Genomic DNA, 26211 nt, shown 5'->3' on the forward strand with positions numbered 1-26211 from the left:
ACCAAGCACTGATTTTGACAGTGGGAATCCAGCAATGAACAAAACAAAGTTCCTGTCTTCAAGGAGTTAATGTCTACTTGAGGCATCAGCTCATAAACATATTTACATATATACAAACGTTATATAGTAGTGACAATGCTGTAAATAAAAATAAAACCACTCTGAGGGCTTCTTTTGATGGCATTCAGGAAAAGCCTGATACCTGAGCAGAGAAGTGAGCTGGAGAGCCACGTGGCTAGATGGGGAAGGAATCCCGCATGCAGAAGGCCAAAGCTCGTGGTGTAGAGGCAGTTGTGTGTTTGGCAAGCTCAAGATGCTCAGGCAGCAGCAAAGCAGGAGACCAGTATGGCCAGAGCAGAGTAAGTGAGGAGGAAGGTTCTGGAAGAGAATGTAGGCAGAAGCCTAGTTACTTAGGGTCTTTTGGATGGGAAAGGGGTTTGGTGAAAAGCCATTGAAGGGTTTTACTCAGGGAAGTGACATCACGTGTTTACATGATAGAGACTCACTCTGGCATCTGGGTGGAAAACAGAGTGAGGGAGGTGATGAGTGAAAACAACAAGCTCTATCTAGAGTCTTTTGCAATTGTCCAGACTAGAGACGAGACCTGGGGGAAGTCGTTGGTTGGATTCAAAATACATTGAATAGGAATTTTATGTAGTCGGTGAACAGAAGGGTGAACAGACTCCTCAGTTCAGGTCCTGAGTAACTAGGTTAACAGTGGTGCCTTTTCCTGAGGTGGGGACCCTGAGGAGATGTGGGTGAAAGGGTAGGAAGCAGCAGTTCTGTCGCATGTAGTAGGAGTGAGAGGCCGGTTGGTCATCTGTGTGGGAGAGAACAGTAGCATTCCCAATACCACTGGCACCTATAGGACGGGATTAGCATTTCAGGAAAGTCATCATCATTGTCATGGATATTCATTGAGCTTTTACTATGTAACAAGCAGGTTTCTAAGCATTATCTCATCAAACCATGTGAGGTAAATGCTATTTTCTACACTTGATTAAAGAACTGAGGCTTATATAGGCTGGATAGTTTGTCCAAGGTCACACACCTAGTAAGCAGTGGGCCTCATACTCAGACTTTTTAACCTCCAAATCTATAACTCTGATGTAAATAAATAATGCTTAAATGTACAAAGTAATTTTCAATTTTAAGAAAGGATGGACTTTTAAAAGATCAGCCTTAAATTTAAAATGGTAATTCTCAAATAATACAACTTCATTATGAATTGTAAAAGAAATGGGTTTGTTGTCATATTCAACTGAAATTGAATCCTCGCTTAGTAAAAATTATGCATTCATTAATTCACTTTTAAGGCGGTGAATGTGCACCTTCTAAAATGGCTGCTTACTTTGTGTGAATGTAATTTGCATATATAGTGGTGATCCTAAAAACCATTAAGCTTGACCCTTCCTTGTGAAAAAGAAAGACTGATTATTTTGCAAAGGCAGCTAGAATCCTTTGCTTTGTGAGCTTATTTAACAAAATCACTTTTATAGTGAGCTATCTAATAATAATGGGAAGAGTTGTTGTATCTCTAATGAGAAAAAGTCAAGACGTTTTAATTTTGTTTATTTTTATTTATTTTTTTATTAACATATAATGTATTATTTGCCCCAGGGGTACAGGTCTGTGAATCATCAGGCTTACATACTTCACAGCACTCACTATAGCACAGACCTTCCCCAATGCCCATTACCCAGCCACCCTTCCCTACCCCCTCTACCCCCCAGCAACCCTCAGTTTGTTTTGTGAGATTAAGAGTCTCTTACGGTTTGTCTCCCTCCTGATCCCATCTTGTTTCATTATTTCCTTCCCTACCCCCCACAACCCTGTGCCCTGCCTCTCAGATTCCTCATATCAGAAAGATCATATGATAATAAGACGTTTTTAATGCTTAACATTTTATATGTGAAATGAAATGGAAGATAACTAAATGTGTCTTGACTGAATCAAAGCAATATAAATAAGAATTCAAATTGAGACCTTTATATACACCTCTCATTTCCCTTGGTTTCTACTGATGTCAATAATCTGTCTCTTTTCTTACAAATATCCTGGGATAGACTGTGATAAATGGATCTATTGGTATTTAAAAAAAAAAAAAGTAAAATAAATAAATAAAAACAAAAAAATTTTTTAAAGTCATATGAATTTTCCATATGACTTTCTGTAGGATTTGTATTTTATTATTTACTTATTTTTTAAAAGATTTTATTTATTTATTTGAGAGAGAGAAAAGGGCATGAGCATGAGTGGGTGGGAGGGCGGAGGGAGAGGAAGAAGCAGACTCCTACTGAGCAGGGAGCCCCGTGTGGGTCTCAATCCCAGAACCCTGAGATCATGACTTGAGCTGAAGGTAGACATTTGACTGAACCACCCAGGCCCCTAGAATTTGTATTTTAAAACCAGTCTTTTTATTTTCACAGAATTAGTACATGTACATTGTAGAAAATTAGGGAAAAAATTATAAGCAAAAATGACATGATCACATTCTTACCATCTTAGATCATCACTGTTAACATGTAGACTTTTTTGTGTCCACATACATGTACATTTTTATACCAGAAGAGTATGAAATCATATTTTATATACAGCTTTTTAACCTACTTTTTTCGATCATTGACCCCCATCTTTCCATTTCAGAAAATTTTGAACCCCTCTAATAGCCAGACCATATTCCTGTTTATGATCCCCCCAAAAAAACATTTCACAGCTAGTGTGTCTAGACTAGATGAAATTTAGGATCACACATTACATCTGGGTGATGTGTTCCATTAGTCTTTTTTTTTTTTCTCTTTTTTTAATCTAACAAAGTCCCTTGTTGAAGAGTCAGGAACAGTTGTTCCTCAGAACATTCCAGCTTCTGGATTTATCTCTAATTTTTGCCGTGTCAGTTAGCCTGTTTCTCTGTTTCCTGTATTTCCTACAAAGTGAACGTTATATAATGATTTGGTGAGTTCAAATTAAGCACTTTGCAACAGATCACAGCATAGGCGATGTTGCTGTGTCTTAACCCACCAGTAGTGATGCTAAAATTGGTCACTGACTTGGATGATGTGACTCTGATTACTCCATCAGATAGTTAACATTTTTGCCCCTTGCAACAAACTGGGTATTCTAAAACTTCTTGAGTTTAGATCCTACGAAATTGGAAATATACTAACTTGGAACTCAAAGGTGAGCTATAATTTACCTCAGTCAGCAAAATGCTTTTTTGGAGTACAAATTAATAAGGTACAAGAAGGTCCTGGGTAAATTTTAGTTTGTAGAGTTACAATCTCTTAAATTAAAATCAGGTAGGAAGTGGAACAGAGAGTTATTTTCACAGCAAAAAAGGATGTTTATTATGTCACTTGAAGACAAAATACGAATTTGGGGCAGCTGGGTGGCTTAGTCGGTTGAGTGTTGGACTCTTAATTTCAACTTGGTCATGGTCTCCGGGTTGTGGGATCAAGCCGGGAGAAGCTCCATGGGGAGTCTGTTTAAGATTCTCTCTCTCGGGGCGCCTGGGTGGCTCAGTGGGTTAAGCCGCTGCCTTCGGCTCGGGTCATGATCTCAGGGTCCTGGGATCGAGTCCCGCATCGGGCTCTCTGCTCAGCAGGGAGCCTGCTTCCCTCTCTCTCTCTCTGCCTGCCTCTCTGTCTACTTGTGATCTCTGTCTGTCAAATAAACAAATAAAATCTTTTAAAAAAAGAAAAAGAAAAAGATTCTCTCTCTCTCTCTCTCTCTCTCCCTCTCCCCCCACTCACATGCTCTTGCTTTCTCTCTCTCTCTCAAATAAATAAATGTTTTTTAAAAAGAATAATTATGGGGCACCTGGGTGGCTCAGTGGGTTAAGCCTCTGCCTTCGGTTCAGGTCATGGTCTCAGGATCCTGGGATCAAGCCCCGCATCGGACTCTCTGCTCCGTGGGGAGCCTGCTTCCCCCCCCACCTCTGCCTGCCTCTCTGCCTACTTGTGATCTCTCTCTCTCTTTGTCAAATAAATAAATAAAATATTTTAAAAAAAGAAAAAGAATAAGTACAAATTGTAAGAAATGTATTACAAATATTGGCCAAAGGAAATTTAATTCATTTGGGAGAATAAAAGCATAATTATAAAGGAAAATAGATTGTAGTTTTATAAATCATAGGTTTCACTTCTGTAATCATTATTATCTCCAAAAGTAAGTGCAAAAAAGGCTGTAACTAATTCTGTTTAGAATCGAGATGTATTACAAGCTTTACAACCCAGAAGAAAAATCATGCAGGCAACAAAAACCATGCAGGCAACAAATATTTGTAACTGAATGCTGAGATTTTCAAGTGATTATAATTTGCCAAGAAGACAGTACAGGTATTATTTCCCATAATCTTGGGTGTGCAGTCAAATTCACCATTCTCTATATCTAGAATTCCTCAAACAGCTGGTAATGTAGCCTCTTTCAGTCCAGTTCCACACCTACCCACCCTCAAAAGGCATTCAGAGAAACAGAGTTCTCAACAGCAGAATTCCATTGGTGCTTTGTCCCAGAGCATCTGCCCAGTGATAATAAAGTATTTATTATATAAATACTATAATAAATATATAGTATAATATATAAGTATAAAATATAAATATAATAAAGTACAAATACTTTATTTGTTGTCCTTTTAGTAGGGTTTCACGGTTTCCAGTTACTCCCTGTAAAAGTTTGCAGGGCACTTTAGAGTTTGAAGGATAAATCTTTGTAATTGTTATAGAATACTGCTATAGAATAATCCCCTACTGCAGCTCATTTTCTTGGTGAAGATGTCTGTCATGCATTTTATTAGCCATTTATACAGAATGAAATTGAGATTAGATTACGTCATATACTCCATGCCGTGTTTACTCTATCATGTCTAAGTAATCAGCTGTCCTAAAGCTTTTTAGCCTTATCCTTTTGTCTCCAGAGACATGTGTTTAATTAAAAAGCAACTTATTCAGAGTTCAGATTTTTCTTAATTAGACTTATCCCCATGCATAATGGTATTTCGATTTAGGCATGAAAACCCGCCAAATTGTGATACTGCAGTCCCCATTAGGCTTGAACTCTTATTAGGAAGATGATAGAGAGATCATGGTAAATGGGTTAGGATAGTGGAGTTATCATGGAAATTGATTTATGTGAGTTTTTATCCCTTTGTGATTGAAAGCGTATTTAAAAACTGAAATGAGTTGGATGACTGAAGTAGATGGCTTTAAAAGTTCCTTCCAATGGAGATGCCATGGTCTTTTGTTAAATGAAAATGCACCCACCTGCTTTCTACCTGCAGCATAGCTCCTCTAAGTTCCATCTTGGCTGGACCTCGGAATGTTGAAAGTGGCCAAAGTGTGATCCTTGGCTTTCCGCCTCTTGGTCCCTTGCCTTAAATACTATGTGATGGCTCCTAGATTTTTATCACCTGCCTTGATCATCGCCCAGGACTTAGATTTGTATGTCCAACTGCCTACTGGACATCTCTACTTGGATGTCTGATAGGTACCTTGAACATGTCATATGTCATACGCTCAACTTTTTATACCCATTTGCCCTCATCATTGTCCTCATTCTCCATACACAAAACTTCTTCATAACCATTTTTTACACCTCAGTAAGTGGCACACCTTTCCACCCATTTGTGCAAAGCAAAAACCCAGTTCCCTCATTTCCCACATAGAGATCCATTAGCCAATCCTGTCATCTGTCCTCCTAAACATCCCAAACCTTGCTGTTTCCTGCTGCTTGTACTGTCTCCGAGACAAAGCTCCATCTCCTGCCTGTACTTAGCTTTCCGAGATGTCGCCCCACTTCCAGTAACACCTTCTAATCAGTAATCCATTCTCTTCCCAAGCAGCCAGTATATTAAGAAAGATAAACTAGACCTGTCAATCCCGACTTAAAACGCTCCAAAGGCCTACCATTGTCTTTAGAATAATATCTGAACTCTTCACCAAGACCCATGTCAACTGCCCACCTGCCACTCTTTGTCATGTGTTCCAGCTTCCTCCTTTAGTTACTGTGTTTTGGCTACATTGGCCTTTCCATTCCCCAGACCCAGTAAGCTATTTCTTGCCTTGGGCCTTTCTACTTTTTGTCTAGAACATCCTTCTAGAGCTTTGCCAGACAGAGCCCTTCTCTTCATTCATGTTGCACCCAGCTGCCCTATAAAAAGGAATAACACCCTTTCCCCCAGCGCCCCCAGTTTTTCTGTCTTCTCCATAGCATCTACCAGCCAACCTGTTTGTTTGGGCTTGGTTTTATTCCTTCTCTCATCTCCTTTGTGACGTGATTCAGAGTAGTTATAGAGATGTGGCTGGGGAAGAACGCATCTGGTGGCAGCTCCTCTGAGAGAAGTGATTGCCCAAGGGAGTGGGAACAGCATTAGGCCACAGATGATTATTAGTCCAACTCACTGGCTTGGGCATATGCAACCTCTGTTCTCCTCCTGTTTCCTACTTTGTATCCATTTTAGTGTACATTTTGACAGTTTTGTTGCACAAAAGAAACTCATAACAAGTTTGGCTGAATGTTGGTCCGTGGTTACTAAAGCAGCAGTGAGAATTAAATTGTCAGCTCTGCATGGACGATCAGGAGCCCAGACATGAGAGCAGGTGTCTAAAGGATGCTCTCATCCAGTAGAATTTTAAACATCCAGTTTAGTCCCTTGAGATGCCCATCTCTCACAAAACAAGTTTGTGGTTTCTGAGGTGAAGCACTTAATAGCTAGAGAGGAAAATAGTAAGGGACAGAGGTAATTTATTCAGAAGTCAGCTTTCTTCATTTGCAGTAAAAGCTGTGAAGTTACCTATTTCTGGCCCTTGGAAAGCCTACCCATGGTTATGTGAAAGCTGTTTTTGCGGTTGTTTGCTTGGGTTGCACTATTGTAGAAAAGACCCAAAACAAGGGGTAGATCAAGTCTTTACCCAATGTCTATGGCTCTGGAAGGGTCAAAGCCAAAGCTTCATGTAAAGCCAGAGATGGAACCCAGGACAAAAGATCATGGAAGCCTCTCAGATAGTGGCAGGAATGATGAAGTTAAGAGGGAATACTGCCGCAGAAGAGTTCCCTCCCTTTCCATCCTCATGACAGCTGTTTAATTCCGTAGTCACATGGAGCTTGGGGCTGCCTTCCAGCCACTTCCACGGCTGCCCCGCACGTGACATTGGCTATTACTGTTGTGGAAGCACATGTGGGACTTGTTCCATTGGAGTCCCATCATCTTCACTCCCATCTTGGACCAGCCTTCTACCCAGCAGGACTACTTATGTCGTAAGAGTATATGCAAACAAATAAACGAAGGTCATCTCCCTGAATAGCTATGATCATTTATATGTGACTGAAAAACCACCAAAAATATTTCAGCTGCCCCACAGCCTTTGGAACAAGTCAAAGAATTTGTCACAGTCCTCAAAACCGGAATTTCATCTTTATTTTTGATAGGATTTGCAACCCTTTCGCCTAAAGAAGTTAGCTTACTGTGGCGATTTAGACTAATAATACCTAGTGAGATCTAGCTTGGCAGCTGTTAGAATATTAAAAAACAAAACAAAACCAAAAAATGCCCTTCTACTTCCAATACTCTTTCCTTCCCCAGTTTTAAACCATAATTTTATGTACCCATTCAGTTTTTCATCCATTTGGAAGAGGACTGTTTTGTTTTCATAAAATATCTTATTGGTTTCTTATATATTTTTATTATTAAATGCACTTGGGTTATAACTCAGCTCTGTGCAGAAGCTGGTCTTTCATACTGACATTAATAATTCATAACCTCCATAGAATTACTTTAGGCCTTTTAACCAAGTATCGTGAATCTTAACATAGCCAGTGTCATTTTAGCATCCAGTTCAGAGAAAAGACGATTCTGTGACAGCCTTGCTGTCCCAGGAGACCTTGAATAAAAATTTTATTCGTGTTTCCTTTAAAGTCCAGGACACTTGAAAAACCTAGAGCATAGAAAACATTGCATATCAGAAGTAACAGAATCATGCTAATTAAGTGGCTTTCCAGACTGATAAGCTCTGTAGGGATCAAAGATGGACGTTGTCCATCAAGCTCATCACAGAAACCTCCACCTGGGGTATAACATTCAAGTCCAGAAGACACCTAGGGGGCTCCCTGGACTGGCTACAAAGCCACATGCATACTTCTCCACACCCTATTAGGAAACCACCAGGGAAAGCAGCTACCTTGCTAGGTTCTGTGCCACCAAATCTACCTGGGTGACCTGAGTGTGGAGGCAGGCACAGGACTGTTGGGACTGTGACATTTACTCCCAAAAGAAGCAGCTCTTAGAAATTTGAAGAACAGAGTGGTTTAAGTCCGGGAATAATAAAAACAGCCTGTGTTTTTTCCTACTTCAATTAGGTAGTTGGGGTTGAATTCCCCCCCGCCCTTTTTCCTTTGTTCTTCCTCTCTTTCTTCCTTTCTAAGCTGAAAAGAGACTCATTTTAGAGGGAGGCCTTTTCTCTAGGTTGTTTCTTTCCTTAGTATTAATTTTCTATGTACTCCCATTGGGATCCAGTACTCATAAAATAAATCAGTTTATGTGATCTCCTTCATTTTTATCAAGCCGAACCTGTCTTCTTTCGGAGTAGTGGGGTGTTCTGAAGCACAAGTACATTTCAAAGAAACTAGGCCATTTCCTTTACCCGTTCGTGTTTGCACAAGACGAGGTATTACTGGAAGGTGGAATGATTCAGTCCCTCTGTTGTATATAAAATGGCTACATGGAACCTTTATGAATTTTGAGGAGCAAATGAAATAAAAGAGGACTTTGCTCATCTGAGCCTAAAATTTTTTAATTAACTGGAAATTATTCTGTATATGCAAGTGCAGCTGATTCCACTGAAAATGTACCAATGATGAGACTTCTGCATTTCACAATTGTATTTTGCTTGTATTTGTAATTGTGATAAGGCAACTTCTTTCTGCTTTTTTAAATCAAATAATACTTACTCACCTTGATTCTCTTGCCCACTCCGAGAAATAGCACTCCCAGTGGACAGGGTTTGGGGATCTTTTTTTAATTGATGTTTTAGTGTGGTGCTTCTCAAACTTTAATGTGCATATAAACACCTATGGATTTTTTTTGTTTTAAACTTCAGATTCTAATTCAGGAGGTCAGGGCTGAGGCCCAAGATTCTTCATTTCTAGCAAGTTCTAGGTGATGCTAGTGGTCTACAGACCACACTTTGAATAGCAAGATTTTAGAATATCTCTACAGAAAAAGTCCCAAATTTAATAATTCTGAAATTGGAGGATGAGGGTAGAATTGAATCTGTGCCTTCGTGAAGGCCATTCTGATGGTGTCTATCCTGGTGGGTGTGTCCTTTGTACTGAGATTACTTCCTTTGTGTCCCTCTACAATGTCTTAGCAGGAAAGTAATAAACAACTTATATGCAAATTCCTTGAAAATGGAGGTTGTGTTTTACTGTATTCCAGTCTTCATATTCCTGGAGCCTAGCAAATTTCCAGGCACCTAATAGATGGCCAATTAGTGGGTCGAACTGAATCAAATTGAATTGATTGAATTGCATTAGAACAATATAGGGATGACCTGGTTTTATACCTTTATAGACCACTTCCTCTTTAAAAGATTTATATTATATCTATGTAGAAATGTAAAATTCTTTCAGTAATTTATAACTGACCAGTACCCAGAGTTATATTATTTCAGTTTTATTTTCTTAAAATGCAACATGAGAAAGATAAATGCAAATACAAATAAGAGGTAATGAAAATTTAAGAATCCCGAAATTCTATCTCCAGTGAAAGGAATTTGGCAGTCATTTCTTATTTATGAATTTTTTTCTAGGGATAAGAAAGAAGACATTATTCCTGAACTTTTTTGGCAGATTCAAACCTGTTCTTCTCACTTCTGAAAGAGTACAGATTATTATGGAGTCCTCAGTAAATTATACAAATCCAAAATATCACAGTTACTGTGTTTACATGCTACAAAGATTTCAATTAATCATAGTCTCAATAAGCATGAACAAATTTAAATGCTATTTTTTTCATTATTTCCTTTCAGTATTTTGTTTTGCCTCTTTTATTTTTTGACAGGTTTCTTGAGATATTATTCATATACCATATAGTTCATTCATTAAAAAATCTGCAGTTGGCTTTTAGCATATTCAAATTTGTGTAGCCATCAATGATCTATTACAGAACATTTTCATTACTCCAAAAAGAAATCCCATAACCCTTAGTCACCACCCTGCAGGTCCTCCATCCCCTAGAAACCACTAATTTACCTTCTATCTCTATAGATTTACCTATTCTGGACATTTCCTATAAGTGGAATCCTACAAGGTGTGGTCCCTGGGGGCTGGTTTCTTTCACTTAACATTTTAAGTTTCAAGGTTGATCCTACATGTCGTAGCATGTATCCTCACTCCCTTCTTGTTACGACCAGATAACATTTCATTTTGTTTACTTATTAGTTGGACATTTAGATTGTTTCTGCTTTTCAGCTATTAGTAATAATGCTGTTATAAACACGTACAAGTTTTTTTGTGTGAAAATTTGTTTTTATTTTCCTTGTATATATTACTAGGAATGGAACTGCCAAGTCATATGCTAACTCTGTGTTTCACTCTCTGATGAACTGCCAGACTTTTCCAAAGAGGCTACAATATTTCACATTCCCATTAGCAGCATATAAAAGATTCCAATTTCCCTACATCCTCCTCAACGCCTGTTATCTGTCATCTTTATTAAAACCCTTCTAGTGAGTGTGAAGTGGTTTTAATTTGCTTTTCCCTGAGGACTAATGATATTGAGCATCATTCCATGTGCTTGTTGACCATTCGTATATAATTTTGTGGAAATGTCTGTCCAGTTCCATTGCTCATTTTTTAGTTGCACTATTTGTCTTTTCATTATTGAGGTGTAGGATTTCTTTATATATTCTAAATACAAATTTTTTTAAATCAAATACATGGCTTACAAAAAATCTCCCATTCTGTAGGTTATCTTTTTACTTGATAGTGCCCTTGAAGCACAAAAGTCTTCAAATTTTATGAACTCTAATTTATTTTTTCTTTTTTTTTTTACTTGTACTTTTGATGCCTTATCCAAGAAACCAATACCTAATGCAAGATCATGAAGGTTTACCCTATGTTTTCTTCTAAGAATTTTATAGTTGTTGCTGTCACGTGTAGGTCTTTGATCCATTTTGAGTTAATTTTTATATATGGTATTGTTTTATTTTTTTAAGTGCTGTGATCTTGGCTACCATGCAAGTCTGAACAGAGCCCTGAGAACATATCTCTCTGCAGAGTATAATCTTGAAACTTCCAGACATGAAGGTTTAGACATCATTGAGAATGCAGTTGACAATTTGGAGCCCAGGAGCGATAAGCAGAGATTCATGGAGATGTACCCTGCCGCATTCTGTCCACCAATGAAATTCGAGTTTCAGTCTCACATGGGTGATGAGGTCAGTAATTGATTGTTTCAAAGCTAATGAATTGTCCTTCGTTATATTAGTTAGTTACTCTTCACCTGCTTCAACCTAAGAGTTGTCAGAATTCCCAGTTGTGTTCTCTCCCCTGCCTTTGTTTGGGATCTTAGTTAGTTATATCCTAAGATCAGCCACCACCACCTTTCCCTGCCCCATCCCACCCCATCCCCAGGTGCAATCACTTTTTAAAGCAAGGATCTAGCACTCAGATGCCCACATTGGCCAACCCTATGGACAAACTCATTTGTAAGCACTACACTGTCTCAGGATAGTTAGTCCTTCCTCCACCTGTAGACATTCAGATCTAAATTCAAAAGGAAATATTTTGCTGGCCCAGTAGAATCTCTCTGAAGACTTCTGATAATCTTCATTTCTTTAAATGATCCCCATAAAGAAAAATAATTATAAATGACAGGAGCATGGGAGAGAGGGAGGAAAATGCAGAACATGTTTTTTTTTTTTTTTTTAAGATTTTATTTATTTATTTGTCAGAGACAGAGGGAGAGAGAGAGCACAGGCAGACAGAGAGGCAGGCAGAGGCAGAGGGAGAAGCAGGCTCCCCGCTGAGCAAGGAGCCCGATGTGGGACTCGATCCCAGGACTCTGGGATCATGACCTGAGCCGAAGGCAGCTGCTTAACCAACTGAGCCACCCAGGCGTCCCCAGAACATGTTTTTTAAGACTCCAGTTGTCTCCAAACTGGTAAAATGAGCATTAGAAATGATATATCTCAGGTTCTTTATATGAATTTAGCGTTCTGTCCTATTTTACCCAGAGAAGAATATCCATCTAAGCTGTGTACGAGTATGTGCTGTATTTTATTGTCTGCAGCCGGAAAGCAAGAAGAACCAATTAATGAGCAGGCTAGCTAGCACTTGGTCTTCCAGCTGTGCAAAACAATACTCATAGATTAAAAACTCAGTATTAGCTTATTGTGGTGACAGTGTGTTTTTAAAAATAGATACAATAGCGACGACAGATTTCTTTAGTGTCATATTTTTTCTGAGACACCTAGTGTTAAGATTCGTAAGATAGGCGTGTGCCTGCTGTATTTCTAACCCAATTTTATATTTGCTTGATCTGATAGAGTAAATTACTCAATAAAAAATAGTAAGCGGTTTTTATGCGAAGAGCACGTGAATTTGAGAGGCAGGTGGCTTACCCCACCCAAAGTTATGTTTCCAAAACTAAAGGACTACTGTTATAATGTTTCAGTTATGGATATGTCAAACATAGAAGGATAAAATAGCACAGAGAAGTGATTGGGTTAGCAGTTTTTCATTTTTCTTTCTTTCCTTTTTTTTTTTTTTTTACTATTATTATTTTTAATAAAGTGAGTCAGTTGCCCCCTTTTTTATGGCCGGTTCTGCCAGGGAGCAGCGATCTCTGTAATGTTTTGGGGACTCCATAAAAAGAAACCCCCATGTGCCAAGAGCATTTCTGTGACAAGGAAAATGAAAAGAAACTTCGTTTCTGGTACCATTTTAATAGAACTAAATATAATATAATTAAAAGGCTCTAATTTTGACCTTAACCATTATTGAGATCAGAGCCAAAATATGTTTCTGCTACAGACTGCAAGAAGTAGCACCTTCACATTCATGGTGAATCCCATGATTTGTCTGATACTGGTAAGGCAAGCCATGGTTGAAAGATGCTAATAGTGACATTGCCTGAGTCTTTACTCTATTCCAGGCAGTGTTCTAAGGACTCTCTGTACATGAGCTTATTTCATCCCTGCAAGGACCCCATGGTGTAGGAAATGTTAGTATCCCCTTTTCACAGAGAAGGAAGCTGAGGGCGAGTAAGCTACCTCCGTCCTCTCTGACTGCAGTCAGGCTCTGCCACCTCCCCTCCTTTTGCCTGTGTGGTTCACGTGGGTCCTCCTTTGCGCTCTGCCCTGCAGTCATTCTGAATTCCACCAGTGAGACGTCAGCATCAGAGCTCCCTCTCCAGCAACTGGCCCATTCTTAGATCTCGAGAAGCCTCCCGCAGCTGCCGTCTTCCCCTGTGGTATCCTGTGGTATCCAGGCCACACAGCTGCGTTCCACTCTCGCCACTCATGTAGCAAGTCCGTCTTTAACACCGAAGTTTTGAGGCAGCTTTTCGGAGTAAAGATGTCCCTGGAATCTAGAGGGGATCTGTGTGACTCAGGCAGCGTCTAAGTAGAAAATCCATGCCTCTAGAGGCCAGCTCGATGGCCCTGTTGTAACTGTGGTTTCTGATTCCCCCGACCAGGTGTGTCAGGTCAGCGCCCAGCAGCCTGTCCAGGCAGAGCTCATGCTCAGGTACCAGCAGCTGCAGTCCCGACTGGCCACGCTCAAAATCGAGAATGAGGAGGTGAGCACGCTTTCTGCCCCACAAGTAATCTGATTCTAACATGCACTGGAAGATGTTGTCACATGACCTAGGCATATTGAACATTCCCAATGCAATCTCTTCATCATGCATTTTCAGCTGGTTCCTAAAATACCCCTTGTCACAGATAAAGATTCTATATTATACCAGAGATGAAACCTTTACCAGGGATTCACTACATACACACGTAAACACACCTTTTCTTTTTAAATTTGTAATTTGGGGGCACCTGGGTGGCTCAGTGGGTTTAGCCGCTGCCTTCGCCCAGGTCATGATCTCAGGGTCCTAGGATCAAGTAATGCATCGGGCTCTCTGCTCAGCAGGGAGCCTGCTTCCCTCTCTCTCTCTCTGCCTGCCTCTCCGTCTACTTGTGATTTCTCTCTGTCAAATAAATAAATTAAATCTTTAAAAAAAATAAAAACAGCTTGCATGGAGCACTGGGTGTGGTGAAAAAATAATGAATACTGTTTTTCTGAAAATAAATAAATTGGGAAAAATAAATAAATAAATAAAAAATAAATAAATAAAAAATAAAAAATAAATTTGTAATTTGTACTGAAAACAATTCCCCTAAATGATCAAATTCAATATATGTGTCCAAGAATACACAATAGTGTGGAAATAAAACTTGACTGACATGTTAATTTAATCCTAACTTCTGAAATGAGTAATTTCTTTCCTTTTTTATATTCTTTAGATTTTTGGTACTAAGCATGGCAATACTGATACAATAGTACAAAAATCATATTTTAAAAGCATACTTGAATGAGAATAGGAAACTGTTTATTTGCTGATATTAGAGGCTTTAAGTGAATAGAACATAAAATGTGAAGTAAATATATGTTGAGCCAGAAAGCAGTCATACAGTTCAGCTGCCTGTTTCTGAAATTAATTTAATTGGATCCATAATCTCCTTCAATAAAATACACCAAAAATGTTTCTAAGGCTCTCAGTCATCACCTTTAAGAACCCAAATCAAACTGAAGATTGAAAGTTTACTTACTGGTCAATGTTTGCATAGCCTCGGGCATAATGGAATCTGTATTCTGATGATATTATCAGGAATCTCTCTTTCCGTAATTTTGAAATTATATCTTCACATGTGCTTTCCCTCATCCTGGGATAGCCCAAACTACATGGTCCCTATAACTTGCTGTCTCACCCCAGCCCAGGGTCTTTATCTCTGAACTAGGATCCTTTATTGGCCTGACCTCGGTCATGGGTACTTCCAGACCAGCCATTACATGCAAGAAGTGGAGCTCTTTCATGGATCAGCGTAGAGCCCTTTAACTAACAGCTCCAACAGAAATACGTAAATCTAGAGATAATTCCTGAAAGGAAGTAATGTGGGACAGAGAAAGAAAACAATAACAATAAGTCACCTTGAGGAAGTAAATTAACCAGAATGCACTTTTTTGGTACCCTCTTTTATTTTAATCCCATGGGATGTTATGAACTCTATGAACATGTGTTTGGTTCTGTTAAAAAAAAAAACAGTGATGTGTTTCTAGACCAGTCTAGTTTGGTCAAAATCCATTACAGCTTTCTGGCTTCCATTCTTTCTAGCAGAACCAAACCAGCCTCTTCCACACATGTGTATTTAAGATGCAACCATGTGATTAAGACTTCAGTTGTTGTGTAAAGTCTCACAGATGAGCCTTTCCAAAGGAAAGCTATTGCTCTTCTGGAGGTGTTTTCGAGCTTAGGGTTTTGGCGAGGCATCACCAAACACTTGCCTGGTGCAGTTTACTGGATCCTAATAGATCTACAGTTTGTACATGTAGTGAGTTCCAGTTTGTGTGTGTGTGTGTAGCCTTCTGCTGTTTTACTTGGAAACAGTCTTTAAACTCTAGGAAAATAATGTGTTCTACACAAGGTCAAAACTGGCAGCCCACAGACCTGTTTTGTTTGGCTCCCACAGTTTTGGACTGTTGAAAATGAGCAAGTCTGGTGACTCTGACCTTGCATTGCCTCACGAAGGGAAGAGTGGGATATTTGAATTCTACTTTGCCATAGTCATTCAGCTCCCAATTTTCTTACATTGGGCTCTTCCATTTCTGTTGCCTGTCTGGCCATTGCAGGCGTTTGAGGTTTTGACCTTTAATGTATGCTCTTTGGGGCATATTATAGAGAAGCATTGTCCTTATAAACTTGATTGGTGGAAAACAGTGCTTTCTGAGGGTTAAAAGCATTTCTTATAGAAACAAACGAATTAGATTGTACTGACTTTTCCAGTGAGCATGACTGGTGGTTTATGATCGGTTGGATATGGGACTAATGCACTGTCATAGAATGGGATTCCCAACGAAAGGAAGATTTAAGTTGGATTTTTGACAATCAGTAGATTTCCATTGATAGAGAAGGAGGAAAAGTTGTTTCAGTGTATTTCAAAATGTCCTGGAAGAACCTTGATTTCCCAGAGGAATTTGGTCATCATCCAGGCTCTCCTTGAGGATAAGCCAAAGGTGAAGCTGAAGTCAGATGACAAGAGACTTTGGGAGCCAACTAAGGGATTTTGACACTGTGAGGCAGTTCATTTCAGTACAATAAATATTTGTTCATCAACTTCTACACTCCACATATTTTGCCAGGTGTGGGGAGTACAGAGATGAACGTCACAGTTCGCATCTGTCTTGCATGAGAGCCAGACTATAACAAGTCATTTATATAATACAAAAAAATAAGGGATGTAACTTGGGAAGAAAATAGCAATCATTGCTGATTTAGAGTCCTTTATAGCACTCTTCTCTACCATAAATAATTTGCCTCTGATCCTCCGCTGATAGAGGTCAGAAAATTGACATATTGCTCTCAAACCAAAATATACAAGGAAAGAAACATGTCTCTGCCTCTGCACAGACAGATACACACAAAGACCAAAATTCACTGGGAAAGAGTTCAGATAACTAAAAATAATTACAACTTCCCCGTGAAAAGATAAAAGTTGAAAGAGAACTTCATCCAAGTTTACAAAAAGTGTGGACAGGGCAGCTAAATAGAACAGGAACGTTTTCACCAAATCTTAAACAACTACACATAATGGGCATGATTTGAAACTGTGGGAAGCTGTTTTAGAAGGGAATTTCCATGCTAAAAGCCTACATGCCATGGATAGATTTTGTTTGCTCTAAAGTGCTTGATTTTTAAAAATTAGTAGCTGTCATTTTAAAAATTAGAAGTTTTTTTAATCTGTTTCCAGTGTCTAAACAATTAGAAAGCCTGATCATACTAGACCTGCATTTCTGCAGGAGGATATCTGGCTGGAGCTGAGATGCTGTGTTTAGACACAGAGCATGTGCTTCTTGTTTGCCATGCTGCCCACTCAGCCCACTTGCCTTATTTCCATTACTTCCTTGGCCCTTGAAGACATTTGAGTTTGCAGCACTGACCTTAGAACAAAGAGCAGTAAGCGTTTATGAAATGGCCTCAGTATACTCGCACATAGTAGAAGCTGAATGAAGTTTCAAAAAGGTTGTCATTGAATTTGGGGTGATTTGTAATCAGATCGTAATAAGCAGATTTATATTTATATTATAAACAAATTTATAATGGATTGTTGTCTCCTCACAACTTCACATTTGCCTATTCGGCCTTTTGAAATGAGCTTTCAGTTTCAGTATGCTGCCCACTCACATCACTGTACCTCACTCCTGATCATTTCAGCCTCCCATCGGCCGGCCGGCCAACACACGTTTATTAGTGCCCACTGTGGGTTGTACACATAGAGTCAGAGCAGAGCCTGCTGCCCACACAAGTTTACTTCCATTTTTTTGGTTTTCTTTTTCTTTCTTATAAGTTTAGCTTTTTTATTTAGAACATTAGTAAACATTCCTTTTAAAGACAACACTTTGAAAGCACCCTACAGCTAAATAATCACTGATATCTTTCTCACTATAAATATTCTCCATGTTTGCTTCCATCAGATGTTGCAGGTCTTGCACACATTCTTCACGTTTGCTTTTAATCTTTGTTACAGGGATTTCAGCTTGGGGTTCCTTCCCTCTGCTCCTTTCTTTCCAAGCTAGCTCTGGAGTGATTCTCCCAGAGCTGGGGGTCATCTTCACAGTTGGATTGATGAGCCTTCAGGGATGACTAGGACTGTGTAATGTTCATGGCACAGTGTCATAAAATAATGTGTGTGTTAGAGGTTGGCTTGTGTCCCCCCAAAATGTATATGTTGAAGTACTAACCCCAGTACTTTAGAATAGACCTTTATTTGAACACTAGGTTCTTCAGAGAGGTAAAGTGAGGTCATTCGAGTGGCCTTCATCCAGTGTGATCAGCGTCCTTGTCAAAAAAGAAAGTTGGCCCACAGAGACAGAGGAAGCTGTGTGAAGAGACACGGAAGACGTCCGTCTGCCGGCCAAGGATGCGAGCCTGGAACAGACCTTCCCTCATGGCACTAGAGAGGAAGTAGCACTTTGCTCTCAGACTTTTGACCTGTAGGACAATGTACTGCAGTTGTTGCGGCCCCCAGCGTGTGTTACTTCGTTCTGGCAGCCCTGGGAAACTAATACAGTATGTTTAGAGAATAAAATCAAAACAACCGTTTTGTTTTCTCCAGTGATCATAATGTCCTGTGAGTAAAAGGGCCAAAGAGCTGGTCTGCAGCCGCCTACAAAAGTCACCTCTTGTCTGTCACTTATTTTGATTCTCAGCACATGGGCATTCCTCTCCAGTGCTGTACATTCTTCGGGTTTTTCATAAATGCCTTGTCATGTTTTTGGCCTCTCCTACCAAAGCTAACTGCATTTTCCTGCTGCTAATAGGGAGTCATTACAAACCTCATATTAGCTGTTTCGTAGTTGCCTCATTATATTCCCTCCTTGTGGTTTATTAACATGACTTCTGTGTCAGAAGCTGGTGTTATTCTTCATCGAGAACATCCCATGGGTTAGTATGTAGTCCTAGACATTCTGTCTGGTGTTTTCTGTCACATTCTTTATTCTTCCTGACAATTCCAAATTTAACCATGACACTCTTGCTTCAAAGAAGAAAGTTAAGTAAAGGAAGAAAAACGGTGTTGTTGACAATGACAGGAATCACGTGGCTGCTGCTGGGTCCACAGTTTGTGGGCCTATTACTGTGGAACCTGCTGGGTGTGGATCCTGTGTGGTCCCCTGGGAAGTATACCGCCTTTAAGACCTGGGGCAGTAAGTCTGGTGCTGGGGCAAGGGTCCACTTCAGAGCTGGCAGTTGGTCCACAGATAGTCTGTTACCAGATGCTTGAATGGGTGTGATACCCATCAGTTTCCTGAACAGGTTCCTAACAGATAGGACTGGCTCTACACCCCAACTGAAGGCAGCTGGCTCCGAGTCCCAGGCCCCCTCCAGGATGCATAGACAGGCATGTCTCCCACCTGGAGCCAGGTTCCAGGGCCACTTCGAGATCTACAAATAGACTGAGGTCAGCAGGTCTGCCTCCAGGACCAGCACTGAGAAGCATGCCTTCTAACAAGATACTGAACATAGAAGATTGCTCCATGACAGGGCTGAGGAGGACTAGAACTACATCATGGGCTGCTGCACGGTTCACAGCTGGGACCAAGGTCAGCAGGCGTATTGAGGCACAAATAGATGTGACTCTTCCTGGATCCCTTGGCAGGTAGTTCTGGTGACAGGACCAAAGCCAGATAGGACCATAACAGAGTCCCAAGAGGGAGCTGGCTATTTCTGGGTCAGTAGCCAGGACCAGGGTTGGGAAGCCTCCCACCTGGGCCCAGGCCTACTTTCTCAACTTGGTTCTCCTCAGTCCTGGCCTCCACCAAGGTTTTACAAATCCTTACCCGGATCCCAAAGCTCCCACAAATGCAGTTTTGTCCGTGGATGGCCACCAGATTACTTGTGGGGCAGGGAAGAACATGTGCAGGGGAATCTCCTATTTTGCCATCTTGCTAATGTCACCTCTGGAGGGGTGAGTCTTTTCACTCAGCCTATAAATATATAATCATGACTTCCTTAAAGTAACCACTTACAGTATTTTTTAATAACCTTTAATATTGCTTTTTTCCCCCCAGTAATCTCTCTCCTTTGCATCATGCACATCCCAAGCAATAATGACTAAGTCTGTTAATTTTCTTTGTACTTTTTTGTTTTATTCTATCACATGATCTCTTTTAGATGGGAACTAACACTGATTAGCATTAATTCTTCCCTAAACAGTATTTTGTTGATTAAAAAAAAAAAAGTAATTGAAACTATTTCTAATTCTGTAATAATGAACTGAGTCACTCAGCTGATTATTTCACATTTCACTGTCCTGAACAAGATGTCTGGCCAAGCCTGAAGTCCACGGCACAGAGAACCATATGTTCCCAAAATGAAGAGCATCAAATATTTTGAACAAAAATAAAACACGGTGATTTTGAACTATTAGTTCCCTGATTTGCTTGGAAAAATAAATAGACATTCTCTCTAGAAGATGATAGTCTCACCCTAACTTCAATAAATCTACCAAATAACTCTACCAACTTCAAATAACTCTACCAAAACATCCAGCAAACAGACATCAGATCAAAGAGATGCCCACAGGAACTCCAAATATTGACACTATCAGAATGACATTATCAGAATGAAAGAGCCACTTATTGTGTTCAAGGAGCTAAAAGCCAAGCTTAGATTTCAGTAGGGAACATTAAAGTTTGAGAAGCACCACACTAAAACATAAACTATAAACAGTGAAATAACAGATTTTAAAATGCACCACAAAGAGATTCTAAAAGTGAGAACTACAATGTCCCAAGTTAACAAATCAGTGGATGGTTTTAACATCAGATTCGACACAGATGAAGAGTGAATTATCAAAGTGGAGGACAAATCAAAAGAAAATAATCAAAATGCAGCATGGAAAAACAAAAGATAGAAAATACAAAGAAAGGGGCACCTGTGTAGTTCAGTCAGTCAAGCATCTGACTTAGGCTCACGTCGTGATCTCAGCGTCCTGGGATTGAGCCTTACACTGGGCTCTCCGCTCAGTGGGGAGTCTGCTTGTCCCCCCTGCCTGCCCCCCTGCTTGTCCCCCCCTACTCTACTCCCCACTCATGCATGGACTTGCTCACTCTCTTCCAAATAAATATATAAAAATCTTTTTAAAAATATTTGAAGAGAAGGGTAAGAGATGAAGAGAACACAGTGATGTTTGCCATACTAATGAAACTCCCAGAAAGGAAAACAATAGAAAAGGAGACAATATTTGCAGAGATAAAAGCTGAAAATTTATTAGAGTTTATGAAAAATATCACACAATTCAAGAAGTCCAAAAAAAATCCTGGTAGAATAAATTTTTTTAAATCCTTACAATAACACATCATGGTAAAACCTATAGTTTAGGGGCACCTGGTGGCTCAGTTGGTTGAGCATCTGCCTTCGACTCAGGTCATGATCTGAGGTCCTGGGATCGAGCCCAATTCAGGCTCCCTACTCAGCAGGGAGTCTGCTTCTCCTTCTCCCTCGGCGCCTCCCCTCTGCTTATGCTCTCTCTCAAATAAATTTTTAAAAAATTTTTTAATGTAGAAAACTTTAAAAGCAGCTGGAGAAGCAAGCAAAGTAGCAGTGGACTCACAGCAAACTTCTCATCAACAGGAGCACAGAAGCAACAAAATGTAGTGGTTATCTTCAGTGTATTGAAAGAAAATAAACTACCAACCAGGAAAAAATACTTTCATAAATGAAAGTGTAATAGAAGACATTTTCTAGTCAACAAAAAAAGAGTTCACCACCATCAGACTCATGCTAAAAGAAATAAAGGCAGGGAGTACTCTTAAAAATATAAGGAAAGGTGGGGTACCTGGGTGGCTCAGTCATTAACCGTATACCTTCAACTCAGGTCATGATCCCAGGAATCCCTGGGATCAAGGCCTGTGTTGAGCTCCCTGCTCCACGGGAAGCCTGCTTCTCCATCTCCCACTTCCCCTGCTTGTGTTCCCTCTCTCGCTATGTCTCTCTCTGTCAAATAAATAAGTAATCTAAAAATATACATACACACACACACACACATATAAGGAAAGGAGGTCAAATAATGTAACATATATGGATAAAGCATAATAAATACTGACTATATATAACTAATAAATACTAACTATATATATGTTTTTAAATATATGTTAATATTTATGTACAAATTTTATTATAATACATTATAAACTAGCATATAAATAAGGAGAAGTAAATGAAGTTAAGGTGCCTAAATTCTGTACTTTGGGAGAAGGATAAAGCTATTGATTTACACTAGACTTTGATAAGCAAAGGTAAACTCTGACCTAATTGTGCAAGATAAATGTAGAAGACAAAATCTCCTAGAAGATAACATAGAAGAGTATCTTTATGACTCTGAGATAGAGAACTATTTCTTAAATAGGACACAAAAAGTACTAATCATAAAGGAAGAGATCGGTAAATTGATTACATTAAAAGAGACAGTTTATCTAGATTCTAGAGTGAAAAGCCAGAGCAGAGTGGGAAAAAGATATTTGCAGTACCTGTAACTAACAAAAGGCTCATATCCATATCTACAAATAAATAAGAGAAAGACTTAGAACCCAGTGGAAAATTGAGCAGGAGATTTAAACAAACTATTTGCAAGAGAGGGAATCCAAATTATCTTAAACGTATTATAATGAGCTCAATCTTAGGCATCAGAGAAATTCATACTAAAACCACAATAATATACCACTGTACACGCAACACAATGGTTTAAATTTTATAAGCTGATAATGCCAACACTTCATGCGGAGTAGCAGGAACTCTCTTACTGTGCTAGTGGGAATACAATAATTTAGGAAAACAGTCATGTATGCTAGATGTGTGTTCATGGCAGTATTATTCTCAGTGACCCAAAACTAGAAATCAGTCATCTATCAACAGTAAAAGGGATGAATTACGATGTATTCCTGCAATGAATATTCAGCATGCACCAATGAAATACTATACTCCCAAGAAATGAATAAATCTTACTACATAAAGTTGAACAACAGAAGCAAGACAAAAATCATACATGCTATAGGATTCCATGTGTATGAAGTACAAAAAGGCTAAAACTAATACATGATGTTAGCATTCAGGATAATGGCTACTTTGGGGGACGAAAAAGGGGCTTGTGGTAATTGGGAGAAGCACAAAGGTATTTGTAGGGGACTTGTGTCTTGATCTGATTGGTGGTCACATAAGTGTGTGATCACTCTGGTCATTCATCAAGCAGTACACTTATGGTGTGTATATTTCTTGTGTGTAGTTTAATTTCCAATTTTAGAAGGTTACTTTAAAAAATGTAACTGAGGGGTGCCTGGGTGGCTCAGTGGGTTGGGCCTCTGCCTTTGGCTCAGGTCATGATCTCAGGGTCCTGGGATGGAGCCCTGCATCGGGGAGCCTGCTTCCTCCTCTCTCTCTCTGCCTACCTCTCTGCCTACTTGTGATCTCTGTCTGTCAAATAAATATATAAAATCTTAAAAAAAAAAAAAAAAGTAACTGAGAGAGTACCCAGTGATACATGAGACTTACAAGGATCCAAATACGCAGAAATATACTCTCGAGAATGTCTCTGAAGAGAACCTCTCTTTACATTGGTGGTAGTGGGTGTTGTTTCCCTCTCTCTCCTCTTCTTGGGGCAGGGCCTATGTCTTCGCCTCCGCCTGACAGAATAGATTCTTACTGAGTGTGGGACTCATGAAATCGTGTGGTAACAGGAGAAATGTGTTCCTGTCCCCAGGTGAAAAAAACGACCGAAGCCACCTTGCAGACCATACAAGATATGGTCACCATAGAGGACTACGATGTCTCTGAATGCTTCCAACATAGCCGCTCCACGGAGTCTGTGAAGTCTACAGTCTCTGAGACCTACCTGAGTAAGCCCAGCATCGCCAAGAGAAGAGCAAACCAGCAGGAGACAGAGCAGTTCTACTTCATGGTGCGTCTGTCACGTCCCAGCCACCATTGGGCCTCAGAGCTGGGGTCCCCAAACAAGTATCTAGAGTTGGATTGGAATCACCTGGGTTCTTTATTGAAATACGGTCTCCCGTCTGTCCTCAAGAGTTGCCGATTCTGTTGATCTGAGATAGGATTTGGGAGTTAGTACTTTTGTAAAAGTTCATCAGAATTAAAGAGGACTGCTCTAAGACCACTTTTAAACTGTAACGTACATACGTGTCCCCAGGAGGGCTTGTAACCTTGTGGGTTCTGGTTTCAACAGGTCTGGGGAAGGAGGGATCCAGAAGACTGCATCCCTGATAGGCTCCCAGACGATGGCCGGTGATGCTGGTCTGTGTCAGACTGCCCTCAGAGTAGCAAGGTTCTAGAATCTAGCAGATAAAAGTGGCTGGATTTTAAGCATCCCCTGGAAAGTCCCTTGACATGATATACACTTTTTAAAGCTAAAAATGAATCTTTCCTTTTGCAGAAACTCAGAGAATATTTGGAAGGTAGTAATCTCATCACAAAGCTTCAAGCCAAACATGACTTGTTGCAGAGGACCCTTGGAGAAGGTCAGTTACTTGTAGCAGACGGGGAGGGTGACGTGGATTTTGTCCTGTGTAACGTTGCCATTCCGTGAAGAGTGTGAGTTGTGGGTTTGTGTTTTGAGAAGCAGAGAACATTGCTTGTTTAGATTGGGCTTTTGCTAGAACTGTAATAATCAAGTTCTCCCAGCAACTCTTTTCCTCACAAGCTTGGTGCTAACCTTGAAGAGGAATAGTGAAAGCTGGGGAGGGCTGAAAAGCCAGCACAGAGGTCCTGAGGAGCGCTCTGCCCAGCCTGGGGCTCCTAACACCTGGTGCTCCTAACACCTGGTGCTCCTAACACCTGGTGCTCCTGACGGGAGAAGACTGGGCAGGGCTGCACCTGCTGACCACCCAGCCCCTTCTTCCTCACCCTCTGGGAACCTGTCCGGCCTTCCAGCTCCATCCCCTTTGTTGTAGGGGCCAGTATTTGTTCTCACATCTAATGCCTTCCTGGACTCCAGCAACCCGTTAAACCCGTTTGGGCGATTTTTTTTTTTTTTCCTTTCTGTAGACATTGATTTCACTTGAGAAAAAAAATCTAAGGAAGTATAGTGCTGTAGCTAATAATAATAACAAAAAACAATAATAGTTGTCCCTTCCATAGGGCTTTCTCTGTGCTAAACTATTGTTCTAAACTATATATTGAGCTGGGCTGTAAATTTCCCCATTTTTACAGATGAGGAAAAACGATGGGGAAGAAAGGATTATAGGCAAAAGGGACTATTTAAATGTTAACTCTCTTTTCATCTTCTTGAAATTTAAAAGAAAAAAATAAATACAAACAAATCCCTTTTTTAAGTGCCTCGTAGTCTGTAACTTTATCTTTTATTCACACTAGACCTTGCCAGAAGTTATAAAAGTGAAAGAATACAGATGGGAGTGGGGGATTGAGGGGACTGAGGTGTGTAACTCGGGCCAAAAAGAGATTGCTGCTCTTTGACCTCAACTCTTGCCCCCTACCATTCTAGAACCTTCCTAGGACAAGGTGATTTTTTCATCACCTTATCTCCTGGTGTCCTCCAAGGACACATTATCCTCAGGGAATGAGTACTTGGAGAAAGGTCATCATGACCTAAGGCTCCATGTATTACAATTAGGATGCCAGATTCTAAGATAAAGGCTGATATCATTTAGAAAAAGAATTAACATTTAAACTACTCGAAAGTATCTTGTGAAATAAAATAACCAAACACAATATGTGAACTTTCATTAGATTTTGAATCAAAAAAGCAAGTTACAAAAGGCATTTTAAGGACAACTGGGGAAATTTAAATATAGACAGACTGTATATTAAATGACATTATTGAATTCATTTTCTAAGATATGACAGTGGTGGTGTTATTATGAAAAAGGTTCCTATTCTTAAGAAATGTTTGCTAAGGGGCGCATGGGTGGCTCAGTCTGTTAAGCGTCTGCCTTTAGCTCAGGTCATGATCCAGTCCCTCAGTGGGGAGCCTGCTTCTCTCTCTCCCTCTGCCTGCTGCTCCCCCTGCTCGTGCACTCTCTCTCTGTGTCAAATAAATAAATAAAAGCCCTTTTTTAAAAAGTGGCAATATTAAGAAAATGAAAATCAAAATTGAATTTAAAAGAAAAAGAAATGTTTGCTAAGTATCATATATCTGCAAGTTATTTTCAATCAATGCAGAAGAAATGATACAAAAGGAGAGAAGGAAATAAGGCCAGTGTGGCAAAATGTTAAAAGTTGGGAAATCTCAGTGAAGGGTAGCCCTGTGCAAGGCTTTCAGCTCTTCTATTACGGAGGTTGGAACTTTTTTTTAAAAAGCCCTTTTTTTTTCTTTGAATAGTTGTGTTACCTAAGCAATCATGTCCCAGTTTGTTTTTTTTTTCTTTTTCCTTTCATAGTATCATGTAAGATCATTTTTTCCACCTACCACAAAATGCCTGATA

The 26211-nt window shown here is 39.8% G+C and overlaps 1 protein-coding gene across 3 annotated transcripts in view; it reads left to right on the plus strand.

Annotated features, from left to right (window-relative positions):
* SRGAP1 (SLIT-ROBO Rho GTPase activating protein 1) overlaps nt 1-26211 on the plus strand; it is a 274642-nt gene that overhangs the window by 190683 nt on the left and 57748 nt on the right. For all 3 annotated transcript variants that reach the window (XM_044227489.1, XM_044227490.1, XM_044227491.1), the window contains exons 7-10: nt 11211-11432; nt 13694-13795; nt 23517-23714; nt 24204-24288. In XM_044227489.1, coding sequence (XP_044083424.1) covers nt 11211-11432; nt 13694-13795; nt 23517-23714; nt 24204-24288 — 607 coding nt within the window. The remainder of the gene's footprint in view (nt 1-11210; nt 11433-13693; nt 13796-23516; nt 23715-24203; nt 24289-26211) is intronic.

This window comes from Neovison vison, chromosome 12, assembly GCF_020171115.1.
Source record: "Neovison vison isolate M4711 chromosome 12, ASM_NN_V1, whole genome shotgun sequence".
In the NCBI taxonomy this organism is placed as follows: Eukaryota; Metazoa; Chordata; class Mammalia; order Carnivora; family Mustelidae; genus Neogale; species Neogale vison.